This window comes from Papio anubis, chromosome 7 (genome assembly GCF_008728515.1).
Source record: "Papio anubis isolate 15944 chromosome 7, Panubis1.0, whole genome shotgun sequence".
Classification (NCBI taxonomy): domain Eukaryota; kingdom Metazoa; phylum Chordata; class Mammalia; order Primates; family Cercopithecidae; genus Papio; species Papio anubis.
This window is the reverse complement of record NC_044982.1, coordinates 135,311,015-135,332,947: the sequence shown is the minus strand read 5'-3', so window position 1 is coordinate 135,332,947 and position 21,933 is coordinate 135,311,015. Positions and strand designations below refer to the sequence as shown.

The 21,933-nt window shown below is 37.7% G+C and overlaps 1 protein-coding gene across 2 annotated transcripts in view; it reads right to left on the bottom strand.

Annotated features, from left to right (window-relative positions):
- Nucleotides 1-3,802: 3,802 nt before the first annotated feature.
- The window catches only part of LOC116275832 (protein FAM214A-like), a 33,981-nt gene continuing 15,850 nt past the window's right edge, over nt 3,803-21,933 (bottom strand). Inside the window, exons 8-11 of one of the 2 annotated variants that reach the window (XM_031668666.1) lie at nt 17,380-17,538; nt 10,919-10,987; nt 8,493-8,692; nt 3,803-4,795 (exon numbers count right to left, since the gene is read on the bottom strand). In XM_031668666.1, coding sequence (XP_031524526.1) covers nt 4,642-4,795; nt 8,493-8,692; nt 10,919-10,987; nt 17,380-17,538 — 582 coding nt within the window. In that variant the 3' untranslated portion in view covers nt 3,803-4,641. The remainder of the gene's footprint in view (nt 4,796-8,492; nt 8,693-10,918; nt 10,988-17,379; nt 17,539-21,933) is intronic. The other variant, XM_031668667.1, reaches the window with a different exon arrangement.

Below are 21,933 nucleotides of genomic sequence, written 5' to 3'. Positions count from 1 at the left end.
GTTCTATATGTGTGCTCTCAAATACAGTAGCCACTAGCTACATATGACTATTGAGCGTTTGAAATGTAACTAGGGCAACCAAGGAATTGAATTTTTAATTAATTCTATTAGCCATAGGGAATAGAATCACAGAGTGACCCTTTAGACAGATATTCTCATTAAGTTTGGGGCAAGGTCCAAGAATTGATGTTTAACCAAAGTTCCCCTGGTGATTCTGATGCATACACGCACAAAATATTTTTTTGATTTGGAACTTGATAGGTGTATAAAAGCTTTAAAAAGAACAGGGTTCCTTTTGAGGTTTAGTTGGCCTAGTTCAAGAGTTTATAGGAGTAAGGAGATGAAGTAATGTCTCCCTCCATTCAATCCTCAAACAATTGAGAGAGGAAGTCCACTTGCATCATCAGAGTGTAGCAAACACCAAGAACAGAACACATTTTGAATGAGAGGAAGAGACTGGAAAATCAACTCAGGGAAACCAAGTGACATACTGAACACCAAAAATCCTGGGATGAATGGTGATTTCTGTGAGCAAAGCCCAGAGATTATTAACTGAATAAACAGGTCAGATAACTGTAAACAGCAGTTTCAACAACTTGCGTGTTGAAAGTGGAACTTAGAAAGTGGATGATCCCACTTCTCTAGACTTAGTGGTTGGAACAGGAAAATTTTGAATAAATTAAAAATAAAGGGCTGGGTGTGGTGGCTCACGCCTGTAATCCCAGCACTTTGGGAGGCAGAGGTGAGTGGATCACTTGAGGTTAGGAGTTTGAGACCAGCCTGGCCAACATGGTGAAACCCTGTCTCTATTAAAAATACAAAAATTAGCTGGGCGTGGTGGCAGTGCCCAGCTACTCAGGAGGTGGAGGCAGAAGAATTAACTGAACCTGCGAGGCGGAGGTTGTAGTGAGCCAAGATCATGCCACTGCACTCCAGCCTGGGTGACAGAGCGTGGCTCCATCTCAAAAACCAAAACCAAAACAAAACAATACAGTGAACAATAGGGTAAAAGGGGATCTGGAAGAGACCTGAAAAACTGAGTCTTTACCTCATGCCTCCTGATAGTATATTACGTTGAATAGCCTCTGAGTTGCATTAGGATATTCATTCCCAAAGTTGTAGGTTTTAAAAAAATTGGACACTTGAGGTAGGCATTTCCTTACTATACCTCACTTACCACGTGGAAAGTTATTATCTTTACTTCCAAGACTATTGATGGAAAGTATATTTCTGGTGGAAAAATACAATGGAAATGAGGAAAAAAGGCAAAATATCAGTGTAGTAGAGTGAAAAAGACACTCTTTAACTCAGATTTGAATTCTGGTTCTTCTACTTATTGCCAGTATGACCTTGGGCAAGCTTCAAACCCCCTTTTAACTGGAGAATAACTGTAGAATTTTCACTTTTTCTGAAGCATGGTTTTTAAGGACTCTGTGACATATAAACTGCCTGTACAATGCCTAGCACATTGCAAGCATTCATATGTTCTCTTCCTTCTCCCCATGTCCACATTTTTGCTGTATCTCCCACAGACAGCCTATGATGGAGTAGAATGGGCTGATTCCAGTGCTATATAGGGATAGTCTAGGGATTTAGAGTTAATGCTCACCAATATGAAAAGCCTACTTCCATTTAGATTGATCCTGTTTTCCTAGGTCTAGTAAACCATATGGTGTATCACATACCAAATTTTCAGCAGTCACCAGCCCTGTTAAAGCAGTAGCTGCAAAGATCAACTTGAGGGAGGGGACTTTTTCATTTACTTTATATACTTATATGGTGTGAACATTTTTTATAATAGACATGTATTTTATAAATTAAGTCAGAAAAGAATCACCACTTTATTCACAAAGTTAATTAGGAAAGAGTGAGGATTTCAAAGATGAAGCCTTTGAAGGAGAAATTTTCCCCTTCGTTAGCCCTCAGGGAATGACAGATCTGGTGAGGGAAAATGGCAAGAGGGGAGAACCTTCTGTTGGGTATTTTCCAGCTAGACCTCATTTCATCACTTTGATTTTTTTAATTCTCATGACAGATTTTAGCATTGTAATCGAAGAAAATCTCCACAGGTTATTTGTGATCCATAGTTCCTTTTTTTTTTTGAGACGAAGTCCCGCTCTGTCTCCCAGACTGGAGTTCAGTGGGGCGATCTCGGCTCACTGCAAGCTCCGCCTCCCAGGTTCACGCCATTCTCCTGCCTCAGCCTCCAGAGTAACTGGGACTACAGGCATGCGTCACCACGCCTGGCTAATTTTTTGTGTTTTTTTTTTTTTAGTAGAGATGGGGTTTCACCATGTTGGCCAGGATGGTCTCGATCTCCTGACATCATGATCCGCCCGCCTCGGCCTCCCAACCGTAGTTCCTTTTTAAAGGGAGTTAGTTATCAGTTATGACTCATTTTATTGATCTGCAACACTGCCAACTGGGCCTGCAGTAAGATCTCTAGTATCTATCACAGGTAACAATGTTGGTTGTCTGCTGGTGTCTTTCTGTGCATGCCAACACTCAACTGTTATATAATCTAGTGATATAACTGAATACAGATAATAGAGATGTGGTAATGCCTTGGCCTACCAAGGGTAGAAAAAGAACCAGTGTGATAGAGATAATGCCAGGGCAAGTGAGAACAGACGCTGGGTAATTTTACCTCACAGAGGAAAAACATAAGTGAAAAAGGCCCTAAGAAGTAGAGGAGCAAAAGGTCAGCACGTGCTTGCTCTGCACAAACTTACCAGGAAGAAAGCACAGGATGTACCCAGGTGTTCCATTCAACTTCAAAGTTTCTAAAAACTGCTCAGAAAGGTTGGAAGACCATGTACTAGAAAGAATTCCTGAAAGACTGCAGTGTGGTATCCATGCAAAAAGACACCTGCACACAAGTATGTGACTATTTTTTGGGTAAACTTTACTGGAGAGGTCAAAAAAGAAATTTTAAAATGTTTTTGATGTTTTCCAAGTTTTATATAAAATTATCAATATTGACTTTTACCACATGCATATCTAGATTTATATATTGAAATACTTATTTCAAGAATTAGATAACAGAATTTAAGAAGAGAAGGCACATTAATCATACTCTCGCCACATTTTCTCAATCACACAGACCTGGAAACATTAGGGGATTCCTGGAGTCAGTTCCATTAGATACCATTAGAGCTGGGACTACAATCCAAACCTTTGGGTCCTTGTCCCATCTGTTTTCCACACAGTCTAAAGATTGAAAACAATCTTCATAAATTTGCACCACTGAAATATATTTTTTTAGTTTTATGGAATATAAATAGCCTTTTTAAACTGATATTTTAAAAGAAATATATTAAGAGGTATCTGCTTGCCATTCCACAGTCTGCTGGCCTGCAGCCACATACTCATCACCTGGACAGATAGATTCTCTTAAGCAGTCTGTCTAATGCCTGGGTCCGAAAGTAGACTTTCCCCTTTCCCAATTCCAGACTGCTTACCAGGTTCTAGATTCCCAGGTCTCCTGGGTCTGGCCTACTTGAGTGGTATGTTTTTTTAACTTGTAGTCATAGATTTCTACCAGCATTTCTAGTATTTTTGCCTTGTTATTTAATCTGCTGTTGCCCACTGTCTGAGCACGAACATCTAAAAACCACCCTGTTTTTTCCAAGGGTGTTGGAAGACAGACTTCTGATGTGCTTAGTGATAAACTGGGAACAACACTCAAGACATCTTCCCCCTTCCTCTTTGCAGCTGTAGAGCTAGAATGAAAATGCCTAATGGCTAATTCACTCAATCACATAAATGTCTCACCTACAAATAAAAGCCAAGTACACGTGTCTTAGTTTTTTTTGCATATATTTACAATATAAATACTAATTTGTTTCCAAAGTACATATTCTTTTAACAGTTTGAGAAAATTATCTAGCATAGGACAGTAATTTAATGTAAAGACTCTATAGTAGTGATTAAGGAAAAATAGAACTGTTTGGGGGATAAGGAATCCTGGCTATGAATGGGCATGATGATCTGAACTTGCAAAGGGAATGTGAAGCAGCTTAGTCCACATTGCACTGCTAATACAATACGTTAAAGGGCTACTGTGTGAGATAGCAACCTGGATATGGTGTTATAAAAACTAAACATGAGAGATATAAGAAGTACACATGCTTGCATAGTGTGTTAATTTTAAAGAAGCTCAACATTTTATTCTCATTTTCAATAACTTAAATGAACAGCACTTAACACATCACACAAAATTAAAGACTTGTGCATATATTTCAGATTTCAACATTAATGTCAAAAATACATAGTATGATTTTACATAGGATTTGTGCTACATTAGAACAGTAGAGACAAACATCACTTGAGTATTAAGGAAAACATTAAATATTAAATAACTGAGAAATAAAATGTGTAAACACTAATCTAACTGGGGGTTTTGCTATTGCAACACGTCCAATGAAGTGGTTTCAACAGTACAAAAAGTATTAGGACATGAGTTTTTCCAGTCTACATGGAATATATGGATTTCATTTCAGGAATCCTTTCATAAAAACTGGTCCAGGATAACGGGAGAGGATCCACTCTCCTGATTGTTAATTTGGTACACTCCATTCTATGCTAATTTTTACTTGCAAACTTGGGTACTGAGTAAATACTTTAAATCATCACTCCTTATCAACATCTTGGTGAAAACTGAGGGTTTGTTGGCGATTCAGTGTAAGATTTGAGTTCATATGCAGCACCGCTATCAACCTCCATTGACTTTCTAGAGAACAGGAGCCGTACATCTCTATGGAGGTAGATCTTTCCAGATTTAGAACTCTGGAACCTAAACAAATAAACAAAATATAAAACATTTCAGAGAATGAGTCTTTAAAATAAACTAGAATAATTAAAATTTGAAAGCAGGAAGAACTAATCTTGCTACAATATTAGGTCAACACTAACTCTTTAACATGATATTTAAGGTCTTTTCTAAAGACCAAAGCATATGCTTTTATTTAAACGTGCTCTCTTACCATTCCCTAAATACCTCATACTCCTTTTCCTTCCCTCAATGCCTGAGATGCTTCTTCCTGTAAATCTTGAGTGTCAAATAGAATCTTACTTTTCCTCCCTGACTCCACAGTACACGCACCTTTCCTCATCTGCAGGTTCACATGGCAGTTCACTCACATTACTCAGTAACATTACATTTGGGCTCTGTAGCCCTGGCATCTTCTAGCTCCATAGACCCATTTCACACAACTTAGCCTCCCATAATTTGGGGCAGATGATAAAAAACTGTAATCAACAGTGGCTAGGCTAAGTAAAACCCAGCCACCATCAAAAGTCAAGAGAAAAGTTAGCAGTAAAATGAAAATGGCTATCAAAACCGTATATGAAACTGTTTCTATCCACTGCCAATATCTGTAATACAGTGCAGGGATTTGGAATCTTCACTCACATTAACTTACCTACCAAACAGACAAACATACCCTGTAGTGTTAACTTCTCTTTGTTTTTCCCTTGGCATAGCATAAATACTCTCTGGGTTTGTGGATTTTACTCCTGAACTAGCTGAAAGATGTAGTGGTTACAGCTCTGTATGTTAAAGCAGACTGGCTCTGACTGGGCTTACTCTTCCCTCCTCTCTGAAGTTTTTCACCTTCCCAAACTGAAGGAGAACATTCTTTGGGAAGTATACCGTTTTCCCTAAAAAGGTTTCTTTAAAATGTCCTGTCATTATGTGGAGATTATAAAAGCTAAGGTGGCTGATTTTTACTCTGGCCAGTATTGGTTACAATTAGCTATGGTTGTTAAACTTCAAGAGGAATGGTGTCAAATGCAAGTTTAACCAGAGAGGGTTGAATCTTTTTCTAGGTTGGGAGGTATTCTCATAGTCTGCAATTTCATACCATGTCATTCATTTATTCACTCATTCATTTATGAGACAGAGTCTTGCTCCTTTGCTCAGGCTGGAGTGCAGTGGCGCGATCTCAGCTCACTACAACTTCTGCCTCCCAGGTTCAAGTAATTCTCCTGCCTCAGCTTCCTGAGGAGCTAGGATTACAGGCGTCCACCACCACACCTGACTAATTTTTGTATTTTTAGTAGAGATGGGGTTTCACCATGTTGGCCAGGTTGGTCTTAAGCTCCTGACCTCAGGTGATCGCCTGCCTCGGCCTCCCAGAGTGCTGGGATTATAGGTGTGAGCCATCGCGCCTGGCCATACCATGTCTTTTAAAAAAAGTTTTCCAAGTCTGTTTTTCATAGATTTTTCATTCCCACAATCTGTGTAACATTTCTCATGTGGCTTACATCAGGTAGTATCAGGTTTGGTTTAAATATGCTGGCTGAACATGTCTTTTGCATACAGAACAACAGGCAGAAGACTGAGATGAAAGAACTAATTAAATAGTGCTTTGGGAAGAATAATTAACAGACTTTCATGTATGGGACCTGAGCGTACAGCTCGCTGCTTTTTCACTCTAGATCACCACTGCAAGGCATATATAAAGAAAGATAGGGCCGGGCGCAGTGGCTCAAGCCTGTAATCCTAGCACTTTGGGAGGCCGAGACGGGCGGATCATGAGGTCAGGAGATCGAGACCATCCTGGCTAACATGGTGAAACCCCGTCTCTACTAAAAAATACAAAAAACTAGCCGGGCGAGGTGGCGGGCACCTGTAGTCCCAGCTACTTGGGAGGCTGAGGCAGGAGAATGGCATAAACCCGGGAGGCGGAGCTTGCAGTGAGCTGAGATCCGGCCACTGCACTCCAGCCTGGGTGACAGAGCGAGACTCCGTCTCAAAAAAAAAAAAAAAGAAAGATAGCAGGTGGTCACCATCAGCAGTAACAGATTGAAGAAGTCTTCTGCCTGGACCTGAGATGAAAGTTGACTCCTCTTGATGAGTAACGCTCCTTACTGTAAGGAGTTAGTCTAAGATAAACATCACTGATGTGACTGAGGACTTTCTATGGAAGGGATCAGACAATTATTAGAAACAGAGTTACAGGCAAAAGTCTACTGAGCCCTCTTTTAACCAATCAATTCGCTCATTGATCCTGAGAGCTAAACTAGGATTTCAGGGCTGAAAACCTTACCCTAGTATACTGACAACTTTGACCTCAAGAGCAAACAAGTGGCTTCTCGCAACCTTGAACCATGAGTTGGGTAGTAAAAGTTAGAGGGAAAGATATTTATAATGGAAGGACTAGAGTATAAGCTCTACGAGAGCAGATTTTTGTCACTGCTGTTTTGCTAGTGTCTAGAAGCATGCCTGGCCCATAAACATCAGTTGAAGAAATGAATGAAGTTTAAGAACTTCTCTTTCCAATACAGTAGCCATTAGCCATATGTGGTTATTGAGCATTTGAAATGTAGCTAGCTCAAATTTAAGTGTAAAATACATACTTGATTTCAAGGAGTTAGTGATATTAAATATCTCATTGATAATTTTTATATCAGTTATATATTCAAATGGTAAAATTTGGATAGGTTGAGCTAAATTTGGATAGGTTGAGCTAAATAAAACATATTAATTTACCTGTTTATTACTTTTTAAACATGGCTATTGAAAAATATAGAATGATTTGGCTGGGCGTGGTGACTCACACCTGTAATCCCAGCACTTTGGGAGGCGGAGGCGGGTGGATCATGATGTCAAGAGATTGAGACCATCCTGGCCAACATAGTGAAACCCCGTGTCTACTAAAAATACAAAAATTTAGCTGAGTGTGGTGGTGGGCACCTGTAGTCCCAGCTACTCGGGAGACTAAGGCAGGAGAATCACTTGAACCCAGGAGGCGGAGGTTGCAGTGAGCCAAGATTGCGCCACTGTACTCCAGCCTGGCAATGGAGTAAGACTCCGTCTCGGGAAAAAAAAAAAAAAAAAAAAAGAAAAAGAAAAATATAGAATGATTTATACGGCTCACATTACTTTTTTTTTTTTTTTTTTTGAGACGGAGTCTCACTCTTGTCACCCAGGATGGAGTCCAGTGGTGTGATCTTAGCTCACTGCAACCTCCACCTCCCAGGTTCAAGCGATTCTCTTGCCTCAGCCTCCTGAGTAGCTGGGATTACAGGAGCCCACCCCCACGCCCAGGTAATTTCTGTATTTTTAGTACAGACAGGGTTTCACTATGTTGGCCAGGCTGGTCTCAAACTCCTGAAGATGATCCGCCCACCTCGGCCTCCCAAAGTGCTGGAATTACAGGTGTGAGCCACTGCACCCGGCCCTCGTATTATATTTTAAAATAGTATTCATTTAGAAAATGTGTTTCATTGCCCCAGATGCATTTGTTTTGGCATAAAATATTTTATATTAAACAGCTATAAATGAAAACTTCCTTAATTCAACAAGTAATAACAACCACAGGAAGGTATGTCATGTACTTTCGGCATCTTGGCACATCATCAAGAGTCCCCAAGCTAAGCAAAGTCCCAAGGGACACTGGTCTAGTTAGAGTCACAGTTTAAAAAAAAAAACTAAAAATTTCGGAGTTGTTCTAAAGTAACATTTTCATATTAATTTGAAGCATTACCTCAGATGTATGAGGTAGCGTAATAACCGTTCTTCTGTGTGTCGGATGTTCTCTTTATTAACACTTCTCTTCACTTCTTGTTTAACAGGTACAGAAAAAGTTCTTTGTCGTAGGAATGTCTGATGATTGGCTGGCATATCTCGTAAATCATATATCACAACAAACATCTTCACCACAGTCTTATTAGGATTAAATAAGGTCTGAAGAAACAATATAGAAATTATTCCTTAAAAATAGTGATTTGTTGTGACTCAGAATGATTGTGCCAATAATCAAACAAGATTTTAAACAACAAGGTAATACTACTGAATATAATTCAGTTTCAGGGACTAAAATTAACATAATTTCAAAAGTTTATGAAATAATATTCAGTATTTTTTAAAAGGTTCAATTTTTTGTTTTACAATAATATAAGGTCCAGTAAAAATCAAAATCTTTAGTCACAAATTTCATATGTATAAATTTTACTCCTTGTTCAGAGGAGTAACTTTAAGGAATAGTTCTACTAGCTTAAGCAAAATACATCCTTATTGGGTTAAAATATTCCAGTTCAATTATTTCAAACATAATAGCTTTGCTAAAGAGTATCAACTTCAAACTTCTCAAAATTGAGTTTTAATTTTTCTCACATTTTAATACCAAATAGAATATTTCAAATAAAAATACAAGCTCAGTAAAATTAGCATGTTTGATGTCTTAAGGACATATGATTATTATAAAATTTAAAATAGGTGCTCAAAGAAGAGACTTTTTCCTATCTGAACATTTCCCCAAGTTTAGAAAACAAAGCTCACTAGATCTATTAATATTAGATCTAAAGTAGGCTTAATACTTCATTTACTCATACATGGAATCACTTCAAAATCTGTAGCAAAACTAAGCTTTAAAAAAAATCCTCAATATCATTATAGACCAAAATATGTATCCATGGTGACGACTGAATTAAATTCAATTGTTGCTTGGTTATGAATAATTGAAGGAATATTATTTTTAAAGTACTCATTTTTAAACAAAACCCCAAGCTGCTGATCTGACTTTAACCAAATTACCAACACATCAATAGGTAACTTGGTACCCATGCTTTCAGAAGCTCATCCGTGGCACTGGACATCACTCACTGAATCAAAATGAGAAATATATCAATATCATAATCCAATTTTTGAAATCTAGTGAGTCTTAAGATTAAGGCTAATACATTCAACAACCACACCTCATAAGCCAGGAGTTCAAATCATGTTTATACACAGTTAAACTGTACACAGGATAGAAGACATACCCACATTTCATACTTATAATTAACCACTAAAGTTGGCAGTGTCCAAACAAGAGGTGAATGTGTTACCTCCGAGTTTATGCTTCGCTATGATCACAACTGACAGCTAGCTTTCTGCTGACCCACACTTTCTCATGAGCTACATAGCCAAAGGCAAGAGAACACTGTCACTCCTTTACTTCAAGAAATCGGTTTACTTGTGGTATTCTTGTGGTAATTCCTCCTCAGCAAAACTTATATAAATATGTATTACTATATATGTGTATATATATATACACACGTACACATATTACATAGTTCTGTTTCATTCCTGTGTGATAGGAAATAAACAAATGTACAGATTCCTTGCAGTATTGGAACAATGATGATGAGTAAAAGTGATCTGACAAAGTACTGAACACACTGAGGTCAAAGGTCATAAAAAGGCTTGCTGGATTAGATCAAATCCTGGGAATGAGGAGCAAACCTTAGCTAGACTCTCTTTCAGTCTGCAAACTCTATAATAGATTTGAGGGCTTGCAGGATTATGCTGGGTCAGATCTAGAGTGAACTCAATTTCAAGCTGGCCTTAATATCAGATTATTCTTCTCAGAACCCTAGACCAGGGATGATGAAAGACTGTTCTGAGATAGGAGGACTCTCCTGAGCCAAAACGAGATCAATGCCTCCACCAAAAGGAATGATGCCTTCTCTGCCCTGACATCTGTCAGACTATATTTCTGCTTCGTGTGGTCATCTCATTAAATCAATTTTAGAAATTATTAGAAATAATTTTGTTTCCCAAGTTTTCCTGCCAAAGCAATTCTAATATTTGGGGTCTCCTTTTAAATAGGTTCATTTCAATCTGATTTATTAAAAAGAAGGCACCAGTAATATTAGGTTCTAAATATATTGAAAAGAGCCCTATTGAAGTTATGCAAACTGTCATATGCTATTTTTCTTAAGTATTCACCTTGATTAGCTTATTAATGCTTTCCTTTTATGGAGGTCCCCAAATGGTCATTCCTGGGGCAGAGCAGGGAAACTCCAAACAAAGCTGCAGCCCCACTGTTACTTACCAAAGTTGTTGCAGCAGCAGTAGCAGGAGAAAGGGCTAAGTTCTATATGTATGTGAGAGAATGATTATTGCAATTGTAGGCTATAAAACACATACCACTTGTATTGTTCCTGAAGGAGGTACTCGATAACCCCTTTTACCAAGGGACTCTAAAGTAATCACACCCTTTAAATAAAAGAAGACAAATTGAGTACAAACTGATGCATATGTACATAAAAGACTAAAATAACTCATGTAATTTATTAAAATTTCAGAATTCTATTTCTATGGAAAAACATTCATATTGAATTAATAGAGATACATTCTATGTTTCTACCCCTAAGGAAACACTTTACTGTTCTTCCTGGTGATGTCACTATAAAGAATATATAACATCAATGGCCACAGCACTCAAAATTACTATTAAGATATAGGAATAAAAGTAAGGAGTTCCTAACTAAAAAGGAAATGAAGGAAGGTAACAGGACCCTTTCCATGTATCTTGAGGGAGAGGGGAAATGAAGAAGCAAGTAATTTATTGGTCTTTGGGCATGTAAAAAGTCACAAGTGTAGGAAAGTAAGTCTTGGCCCAAAATAAAGTCAATTCTTCCGTCTGGGAGTTAAGTTACATAACTGGATTTCCGAATAAAGACAGAAAAAAAATAAAGGAATTTGGAAGTCTGTAGTTCCTGCCTGGTACTACTTTATGGGATAAGAGATGTTTAAGACAAAATGTGGAAAATGAAAGTTAAATCAATAACTTTCAGGCTGTGGAATGTTCTATAGTAAAGATATAAAATCTCACTTTCCTAAAATTAAATATTTCTTCAGAAACAACCTTATATCATGTTGTGTTTTAATCTGGATATTATTAAGGTATTTTGCTTTTGTTTGGTCATTTACTTGTTAAGGAATCTAAGAATCCAAATTGATTCTAAATCAGAACACAATGGATTGAGAGCTGATTTGAGTCAAGGTTAAAGCTAAATGAGGGTCATTTCATTAGAGAAGTCTAAAAGAGGACATTAGGAGTCCTCCAGTTGTTCTGGTACTCAAAGAACAATCCTCAGATGAGCATCATCAGCATCACCTGTGAACTCGTTAGGACTGTGAAATGTCTGGCCTCTTCCAGACCTTATGAAGTCAAATATACATTTTAACAAGATTCTCCAGATGATATCAATTTACATTAAGGTTTGGGAGCCCTGCTCCAGTATTTGAAGTAGTTTTTCTCAGGATGTTCTCATTACTGCAAAATCCAATCAATGGGGTAAAAGCGTATTTGTTAAAACAAGGTAAGTTCAAACGGAATGTGTAAAAGTTTCTCAATAACCAGGATGATCAATAACTAGGATAACCAAATGACTATTGGTGGTAATTGCGATACTTTTTTTTTTTTTTTTTGAGACGCTGTCTCACTCTGTCACCGAGGCTGGAGTGCAGTGGTGTGATCTTGGCTCACTGCAACCCTTGCCTCCCAGGTTCAAGCGATTCTTCTGTCTCAGCCGCCCAAGTAGCTGGGACTACAGGCGCTCACCATCACACCCAGCTAATTTTTGTATTTTTAGTAGAGATGGCAGCGGGGGGGGGGGGGGGGTTCCACAATGTTGTCCAGGCTGGTCTTGAACTCCTGACCTCAGGTGATCCACCCGCCTCTGCCACCCAAAGTGCTAGGATTACAGGCGTGACCCACCGTGCCCAGCCTGTGATACTTAAGAGCTTTAAAAAATGAATGCTGATGCATTTATGTTAACTGGGATAATACTTTTCTTTCAAGCAGTTAAGGTAGTTAAGGAGAACTGTATGTTCTACATTTCATGATTCCATTATTATACATTGTACATGCCAAACTTATGTAAAAGCAAATATAAAACAGGACTGTCCTATTAGGTGACATCTCTCTGTTGGGTTCCAGGGTTAGGAAGTAAAAAGGAGTGGATAAAGGTAAAAGGGAAAGCCACATTCTGACATATGGATTCCTCAACGTCAAGTGAACAACACTTGACATCAGATTATTAAATTAACACGTTAAGGTTAACACATACGTGGTTCTTGACAAATCAGATTTGTCAAGTGGTTATTTAAAGCATGAAAAAAGCACATCAACAAACTGCAACCCTAACCAAAACAGCAATGAAACTTAAACAATTTATCTCTTACAATCTGCCCTACATGCCTAATGAGGTACTCTGTATACCACATTTTTTTAATGAGCACAGTGTGGCTATTTACTCTACATGAAAAAGGTATGGAATATTATATGCGTCTTCTTCCTAGTTTCAGAAAGAAAAAGTAAAATATACCTAAATAATAGCTATCTTTAAAATCACATAACTACATGTAATATACTACCGTTCTTCCTTGACAGCCATCGGCCTCCCCACCAAATACATACAGTAAAAGTGGTAAGGCAACTACTACCAAGTTTATGCTTGTTTCCTTTAATACATTCAATTCCAATAGTTTTTAGAACACAGTAACAGTAACTAAATCAATTTATTTAAAAAAATAGCTTTTTGAAAAAAACCATAAAGTTTAAGGCAACAATTTAAAACAATTTGTAAGCAATGTTAAGACTAGTAGCATTGGCAAGTTAGGAATTTTAGAAAGGGACTGGGAAATTATTTGGAATTTTATTATTATTCATCATTATTGTAATAATTTCATCATTTTAACTGATCAGCATATTAATACCTACGAAAAGTTACCATATTTAACACAAAAGAGAAAAACACATTTTCTTCTGGCATTTTTGTTTTTCTTTTTTTTGAGATGGAGCCTCATTCGGTCATAAAGACTGGAGTGCAGTGGCACAATCTTGGCTTAGTGTAACCTCTGCCTCCTGGGTTCAAGCGATTCTTGTGCCTCAGCCTCCCGAGTAGCTGGTATTGCAGGCACCCACCACCACACCCAGCTAATTTTTGTGCTTTTAGTAGAGATGGGGTTTTACCATGTTGGCCAGGCTGGTCTTGAACTCCTGACCTCAAGGCATCCGCCTGCCCCAGCCTCCCAAAGTGCTGGGATTACAGGTGTGAGCCACCATGCCTGGCCTTTCTTCTGGGATTTTAAAATGGAATAGTAGGGTTAAAATAAATATGGTCAAAATCTTATACAAAAATTCCTCAAATTATTATGGAATAGTAAATATGCACAAATAAGTGGAAAACTGAAAGAAATGTATCTTGATCTGGTTAATTACAAATGAAAGGAAATCATACATGGCCCTGATAATATTATAATGAAAGTCATATTATAAATTTGCCACTGGCACACCTGCCTTAGATATTTCTGCCTGGTTTCACAATACAACAGTTTCTAGACAGCTAAGTGTTGTCATATAACACTTGGAGAACATTTTTACCACTAACTCCCAACCGGAGAATAATATTATATGGCTTTGAGTTAGTCTTTAAGGAATCATTTAATGAGAAATCCTATACCACCTCTATACCACAAAGATAGGATTTTCTGTGCTAAAATTTTACCCGTGTGAGTCATTTCTATAATCTGTGATAAGAGGTCCCAAAATTATTATCAGAGTAACAAGGTTATTATAAGAGTAACAAATAGGAGTTTTATGTCTTCGCCCTGCTGGTCTGTGATATGCATAGTCTTACCAAAACATAATCAGTTCTTTGAAAACAGACTCAACTACAAAAGTATAGAGAATATTCCCTGAGGAACAAAATTAATCCATAGCAGGAAACACTGGGACTGGGTCATTTGCAAAAAGAATGCATTCCTAATAAGTAAACTTTTAATAGAAAAATACAGACTATTTTTTGAAAATATTCTAATTTTTTCATAGGAAAAATATAAACGGGATAGTTGATTGAAGAATGTTGTCAGAGAAAAGAAAATCAGAGATTCTCAAAAGGATAGATTAAATTCAGTAACCTGAGTCATACCCTTGCCAATATCTATTCAACGATCTGCAATCATCTGTGTGTACATCTCTAGTACTTTCTGGAGTGATAAAATCTTTTATCTCTCAATCCTTCATTTTTTAGACATCAACTAAGGTGAAAGATTAATGCGTTTTGCTTTTTAAAAGCATAGTTCAAATTACCTTTTGCTCATTAATTTCCATCAAAGATATTTATTTGAGCTGATTTTCAGCCAGTTTACCCTTTTATCTTGTTTCCAAGCCATCCTAATGGCCAACAGGGACTCTGTTCACTAATGACAGATCACAGTATTTTATTTTATTTATTTTGAGACAGAGTTTTGCTCTTGTAGCCCAGGCTGGAGTGCAATGATGCGATCTCGGCTCACTGCAACCTCTGCCTCCTGGATTCAAGCTATTCTCCTGCCTTAGCCTCCCAAGTAGCTGGGATTATAGGCGTGTGCCACCATGCCCAGCTAATTTTTTGTATTGTTAGTAGAGACAGGGTTTCACCATGTTGACCAGGCTGGTCTTGAACTCTTGGCCTTAGGTGATCTGCCAGCCTCAGGTGATCTGCCCGCCTCAGCCTCCCAAAATGCTGGGATTCAGGCATGAGCCACCGCACACGGCCAGATCACAGTATTTTAGACCTTATCTTTCCATCCTCTATTACTACATGCCAATAAAAGGTGTGAAACTGATGAGATTCTTGATGTCCTGGTAAGGCAAACAGGCTGTAGATATACTCTCATATTGTAAGTATTTGAGTATGATATGCATTTATTCTGGTATTAAACTTATCTCAGTGGTACTTTCCATTTCATTAATTGTCCAAAATTATTTTTTCCAAAATAATTCTGGGAAAGTGGGTACATCTTTCTATGGTAAATGAACAGGTAGCATATGTAATAACTGGGCAGGTTTGTGAAGGGGGGCCTCTTCATTCGATAATAACCTATGCTGGGCATCTTCACGCTTATGACCCACAGATGTGAATGTTGTTGGGAAAAGAAAATTTTGAATAAACAAGCAGACACCACTATGCTTTTTCTATCAAAGTGTGAAACACTAATCAAGCTCTTGACTAAAATCTTCACCCTTAGAATGGAGTAAGCTTTCCTTGAGGAAACTGGGCCAATAATGAGTAGGTCACATATAGGTTCCTAAGAGTAGCTTCCTTTCCTGTCTGTTGTTTCTCAATTATATAGATGTCCCTTTTTACAGCTTTTATTTAATAACAAAAGTCATTGTTACTAATGTCCTTGAAAACCTAGAAGGTTGGAGACAGGCATGTTAGGAGAGGAAGCAGTTGGGCCAGGTAGTAAGTTAGGAAATTCAAGCAGCAAGACTAGGCTATAATGTTCAATGCCTACAGTAATCTGCATTTCTCAAAAGTAACACCTAACATGAAAACCCAGATTTGACTCCATATTTGATACCATCACTGTCAACTTTTTACAGACCTGCATAGCTAGCTACTTACCTCTCTTTGTCTTTTGGAAGAGGGCTGATACTAATCATATACTAGTACTCAGTATCGTTTTTGCAAATGAATGCTTATATTATCCACAAGCCATTGGAATAAAAAAAAAATCAGAAAGGTAAAATCATAAATTGATCTTAAGGCTCAACACTATAACTCAGAGGTGTCCTATCTTTGGCTTCCCTGGGCCACATTGGCAGAAGAATAATTGTCTTGGGTCACACATAAAATATACTAACACTAACAATAGCTGATGAGCTAAAAAAAGAAAAAAATCACACAAAAAATATCATAGTGTTTTAAGAATGTTTACAAATTTGTGTTGGGTTACATTCAAAGCCTTCCTGGGTTGCATGTGGGCTGTAGGCCGGACAAGCTTGCTCTAACTCCTCTTAGTTATTTCACTCTCCATTAAGACATTAGCATGAGTCTGAAGTAGCTAGTATCCTAAAGAACTCTAGGATTAGGCCAGTTGTGGTGGCTCATGCCTGTAATTCCAACACTTGGAAGGCCAAAGTGGGAGGTCTGCTTGAGGCCAGGAGTTCAAGACCAGCCTGGGCAACATAGGGAGGCCCTGCCTCTACAAAACATAAAAATGAGCTAGGCATGCTGGCGCATATCTGCAGACCCAGCTACTTAGGAGCTCCAAGGCAGGAGGATGGTTTGAGGCCAGAAGTTTGAGGCTGCAGTGGGCTATGATTGTACCACTGCACTCCAGCCTAGGCAACAGAGTGAGAGCTTATCCAAAAAAAAAAAAAAAAAAAAAAAAAGAACCCTAGGATTAGAAAAGAATAGGCCCAAAGACAAACCAAACCAAACCAAACAGGAGAAAAAGGAGTAAAAGGGCCCTACAGAAGCCTTATGTCACCAAAGCCTTGTAGGACTAGAGGGCCGAGTGCACAGTAAGCATTTGAGAATGTGTGTGAACTCAGCACGATGGAATTACAGTGTCACTAATCAATTTTTACCATTTTTTCAAGACAAAGAGAAACAAGTACGTTTTTAGTACCATCCTTAAATGTAAAAGAGGTTATCTGTTGTTTGAACTAGCTTAGAAAGAAGTCGTGAGGTAATATTTTGGCATGTTAGTTTGTATTCAGCTCTTAGGAAGTGATTTATACTTTCAAGTATTGTACCAAAGCACTTAAAGAAATTTGTTATTAAGTCGGTTGATTTGGCAGGAAAACACACAATATAAAAAATACTTGCCATATAAGGAGAGGGAGCATTGTCATCTGAAACACTGTAGAATGACACTTCAACTGGAAGAGTCAAATGTGTGGGGCAGAAAGCACCACTTGCCCCTACCTCGGCAGTAAAACCATCAACAATGCCGAGAGGATCTAAACGATAGTTCAAGACAGATTCCTGGAAGACAAAATAATTTTTATAACTCAATTTAAAAAGCTAACACATTCATTTTTTTTCTATTTAAAGAAATATACACTTAGCCTAAAGGCAGAGAAGTGATAACAAGAAATATATTACTATGCTTTCTAGCACTAGAACAGTGGTTGTTACCATTGCCATGTCCTTATTTCTGCTTTTCATCTGACTTGAAGTCAACTCCATCTCCCATCAGTCTTCTACCATCCTACAACAGTTTGGTCTTCTCTCACTATTCCAACTCACACTGAATTCTCCTGCAACTTCAGCATTAGTTAGGCCTAACTATTTACTACGTTGTTTTTGTATCTGTAAATTTAAAAATATGCTCTATCAGAGCAGGTATTTATCCCTCGCAGTGCCTATTCATGGTGCTAGGCACAGAGAAACACTTGAAAACCTAACAGGTTATATATGGAAGTTCCATTAAAAGATGAAGTCAAGCACTTATAATTCTAACCAAGAAATAATTGCTTCTCTTATAAATACTGTAGTATGTGACAAGTTTTATTTCGTTTAATTTAAAACATAAAAACATGCATTTATAAAAAGTTAAAAGTACAGAAATAGTACAGAAGCCCTTATCCATCCCTCACCCGAGGTCACTTAGTGAGATAACTACTTTTAACAATTTAGTGGTTATCTTCCCAGTTATGAGAAACATATAAAACTTTTCACAAGCTTTATTTTATATACATATATCAACACATATATGCATACATCATGAAACGTGAGTAGCATTCCTTCAATTCTTTGAAAAGAAAGGTTACAAAGCCTCATGATTCTAAAAGTTTGTGTAGTCTAAATGCGAAACAGTGACATATCAGCAATTCTAATCTCCTGATCAAAAAGATAAAGCCAAATGACCTGGGTCACAATCAACCTTCTATATCTCCTTTTTGCCCTCTAATCAATCCAATCCATATCCTGTTGATTTTACCTCTCAGTCTCATGGCCTCATCTCCATCCCCATCACCACCACTATCCTAGTGACCTAGGTGATCCTCATAACCTCTCCTCTAAATTAACGCTCCATCTTCTAATTAGTCTTTCTATCTGTAGTGTATCCTCTGTAGTACTGCCAGAGTTCTTTTTTTTTTTTTTTAAAGGCTTATAGTATCATCTACCACTTAAAAACTTTGTTTCCTGCTGTCTATAGAATGAGGTCAACATTCATAGCACAGCACTTAAGCTCCACCATGCCTCTTGTTTCATCTCTCCCAATATGTACAGAGTCCCATGCTCCAGCTCCAGCTGATCCTTTCCAACATCGCCATGCTCTTTTACATTTGCACATATGCCTTTGCACATGCAGTTCCCTTTGTCTAGAATCTCTGATTCCTGCACAAATTTACTCGGCAAATTCCTTCTCATCTTTTGTGACCAAGCTCAAAGAACAGTTCCTCAGTAAAGCTTTCCTCAATCCCTTTTTAGCAGAGACAGTAGATATACAAGTACTAGGAAACTTCTATTACAATGCTAATTACTTGAGTTTATAAATTATTTACCCATCTGGGTAAATTATATGCCCACCTTCTCCAGTAGACAATAAACGTCTCTAAGGCAGGAACTTTATCATTTAAACTTTGTATTCCTAGCATATAGTAAGTACTCAACTAATGTGTCCTAAATAAGAAGTCCATTCTGAAGATGCAAAAAATTTTCATAGGAGAGGCACATACAAAAATGTTTATGGATTAAGGCAAATGACCAATATTAGTTGCTGACTCTATCTGAGATAATTTAGATTTTTGTAAATTTAATATACAGGCATATATGCTAGGCCCCACTCAGTGCAGTATGACAAGAAAAAAAAAAAAGGCATGAAAATAAAAAGCCAAAACTATCCCTATTTATAGAGGACAAGACTGTCTGTGTAGAAAAATCCCAAGGATTATTTTTAAAAATCTACTGAAATTAATGAGTTGAACAAGATCACTGATTTTTTATAGATAACACACACACATACATTCATTTAAAAATACTAGCAATGAACAATTGACAATTTTTAAGTTACAATATCCCAGAAAACATGAAATACTTAGGTATACATCTACAAAAATATATCAAAAATCTGGGCTAGGCGTGGTGGCTCACACTTGTAATCCCAGCAGCTGGGGAGACTGAGGTGAGCAGACTGCTTGACGCCAGGAGTTTATGAAAAGCCTGTGCAAACACAGCAAGGTCCTATTTCTACAAAAATTTTTTAAAAAATTAGCTGGGTGTGTTGGTGCAAGTGTGGAGTCCTAGCTATTCGGGAGGCTGATGTGGGATGAATGCTTCAACCCAGGAGATCGAGGTTGCAATGAGGTATGATCACGCAGCTACACTCCAGCCTGGGTAACAGAGAAAAGTCCTTACCCCTATTTTTTAAAAAAAAGATGTCTGAGATATGCATGCTAAAATCTATAAAACACTGATGAAAGAAATAAAAGAATATCTAAATAAATAGATTTCATGGACTGAAAGACTTTATATTTTTAAGATGTCAATTTTCCTCCAATTGATCTATATTAAAGTAAGCCAAACAAAACCTCAGCAGGCTATTTTGTGGAAATAGACGAGCTGATTCTAAAATTTATATGAAAAAACAAAGGAGCTAAAATGGTTTAAGCAATTCTGAGAAAAAACAATAAAGTTAGGACTCACATTACCTGATTTCAAGACTAGAAAATTGAATATCCATATGCATAAAAAAGGGAACCTTGACTGCACACCTCCTATCATGTAAAAATCAACTCAAAATAGATGACAGATCTAAACATATGAGCTAACACAAACTTTCAGAAGAAAACAGAAAAAAAGCTTTGTGACCTTGGGTTGAGCCAGTGGTTCTCACCCAGGGGATATATGGTAATATATGAAGACATTTTTGGTTACTAGAACTGGAAACGGGGGTACTATTGGAATCAAGTGGGTAGAGGCCAGAGATTCTGCTAAACACCCCACAAAGCACAAACAGCCCTTCAGAAGAATTATCTAACTCAAATGTCAACAGTACTAGTGTAAAGAAGCCTTGGGCTAGGCAATGTTTTTTTAGATTCAACATCACAAAGTAAGATTCATTAAAGAAAATGTTACTAAATTAGACATCAAAAAACTTAAAATCTTTTACTCTTGTAAAGACACTGTCACAAAAATGTACAGCCAAACTTCAGACTTGGAAAACATATATGCTTATTTGGCAAATAAGTGCAGGAAAAGAGGCTCAACATCAATAGTCATCAGGGAAATACAAATTAAAACCACAATAATTAAGGTGAAAACGACTGATCATTGCAAACATTGGCAAGGATGTAGAAGAACTAGAACTCTCATACAATGCTGATGCAAATTAAAATGGTATAATCACTTTTGAAAATAGCTTGGCAGTTTCTTAAGAGTTAAACATACATCTATCCTATTACCTACTCTACTCTACTCTACTCTACTCTACTCTACTCTACTCTACTCTACTCTATTCTATTCTATTCTCTCCTCTCCTCTCCTCTCCTCTCCTCTCCTCTCCTCTCCTCTCCTCTCCTCTCCTGGGTAATTACCTAAGTGAAATGAAAATTTATGTCCACATAAAAATTCATACACAAATGTTTATAGCAGCTTTATTTTTAATAACCCCAAACTGGTGACAACCCAAATGTCTAAAATCAGGTGAATGAATAAACAAACTGTGGTCTATCCATACAACAGCATTAAAAATGAATGAACTCTTGATACACAGGACAACACGGATTATCTTAAAAAAATGACACTGAGTTAAATAAATCCACAAGCCACCCCCCTAAGAGTACATACTGTGTGACTGTATTTATATACAATTCTAGAATATACAAGCTATTTTATACTGACAGAAAGCACTAAGATTCCCTCATATAGGAAAAATAACTCATTTCCAATGGTTGTATTATGCTTGACTGAACTGACTGAAGAAAATCACAGGACAGATGAATTGAATGGATGATGACAAGGTTTTGCAGTAGAAAACTCTAAATCAGGGGTGTCCAATCTTTTGGCTTCCCTGGGCCACACTGGAAGAATAATTGACTTGGGGCATATGTAAAATATGAATTGTCTTGGGCCACATGTAAAATATACTAACACTGGTTGGGCATGGTGGCTTATGCCTGTAATCCCAGCACTTTGGGAGGCTGAGGCAGGTGGATCACCTGAGGTCAAGAGTTCGAGACCAGCCTGACCAGCATGGTGAAACTCGTCTCTACTGAAAATACAAAAATTAGCTGGGCATGGTGGTGTGTTCCTGTAATCCCAGTTACTTGGGAGGCTGAGGCAGGAGAACTGCTTGAACCTGGGAGGCAGAGGTTGCAGTGAGCCAAGGTTGCGCCATTGCACCCAGACCTGGGGAACAGAGTGAGACTGCCT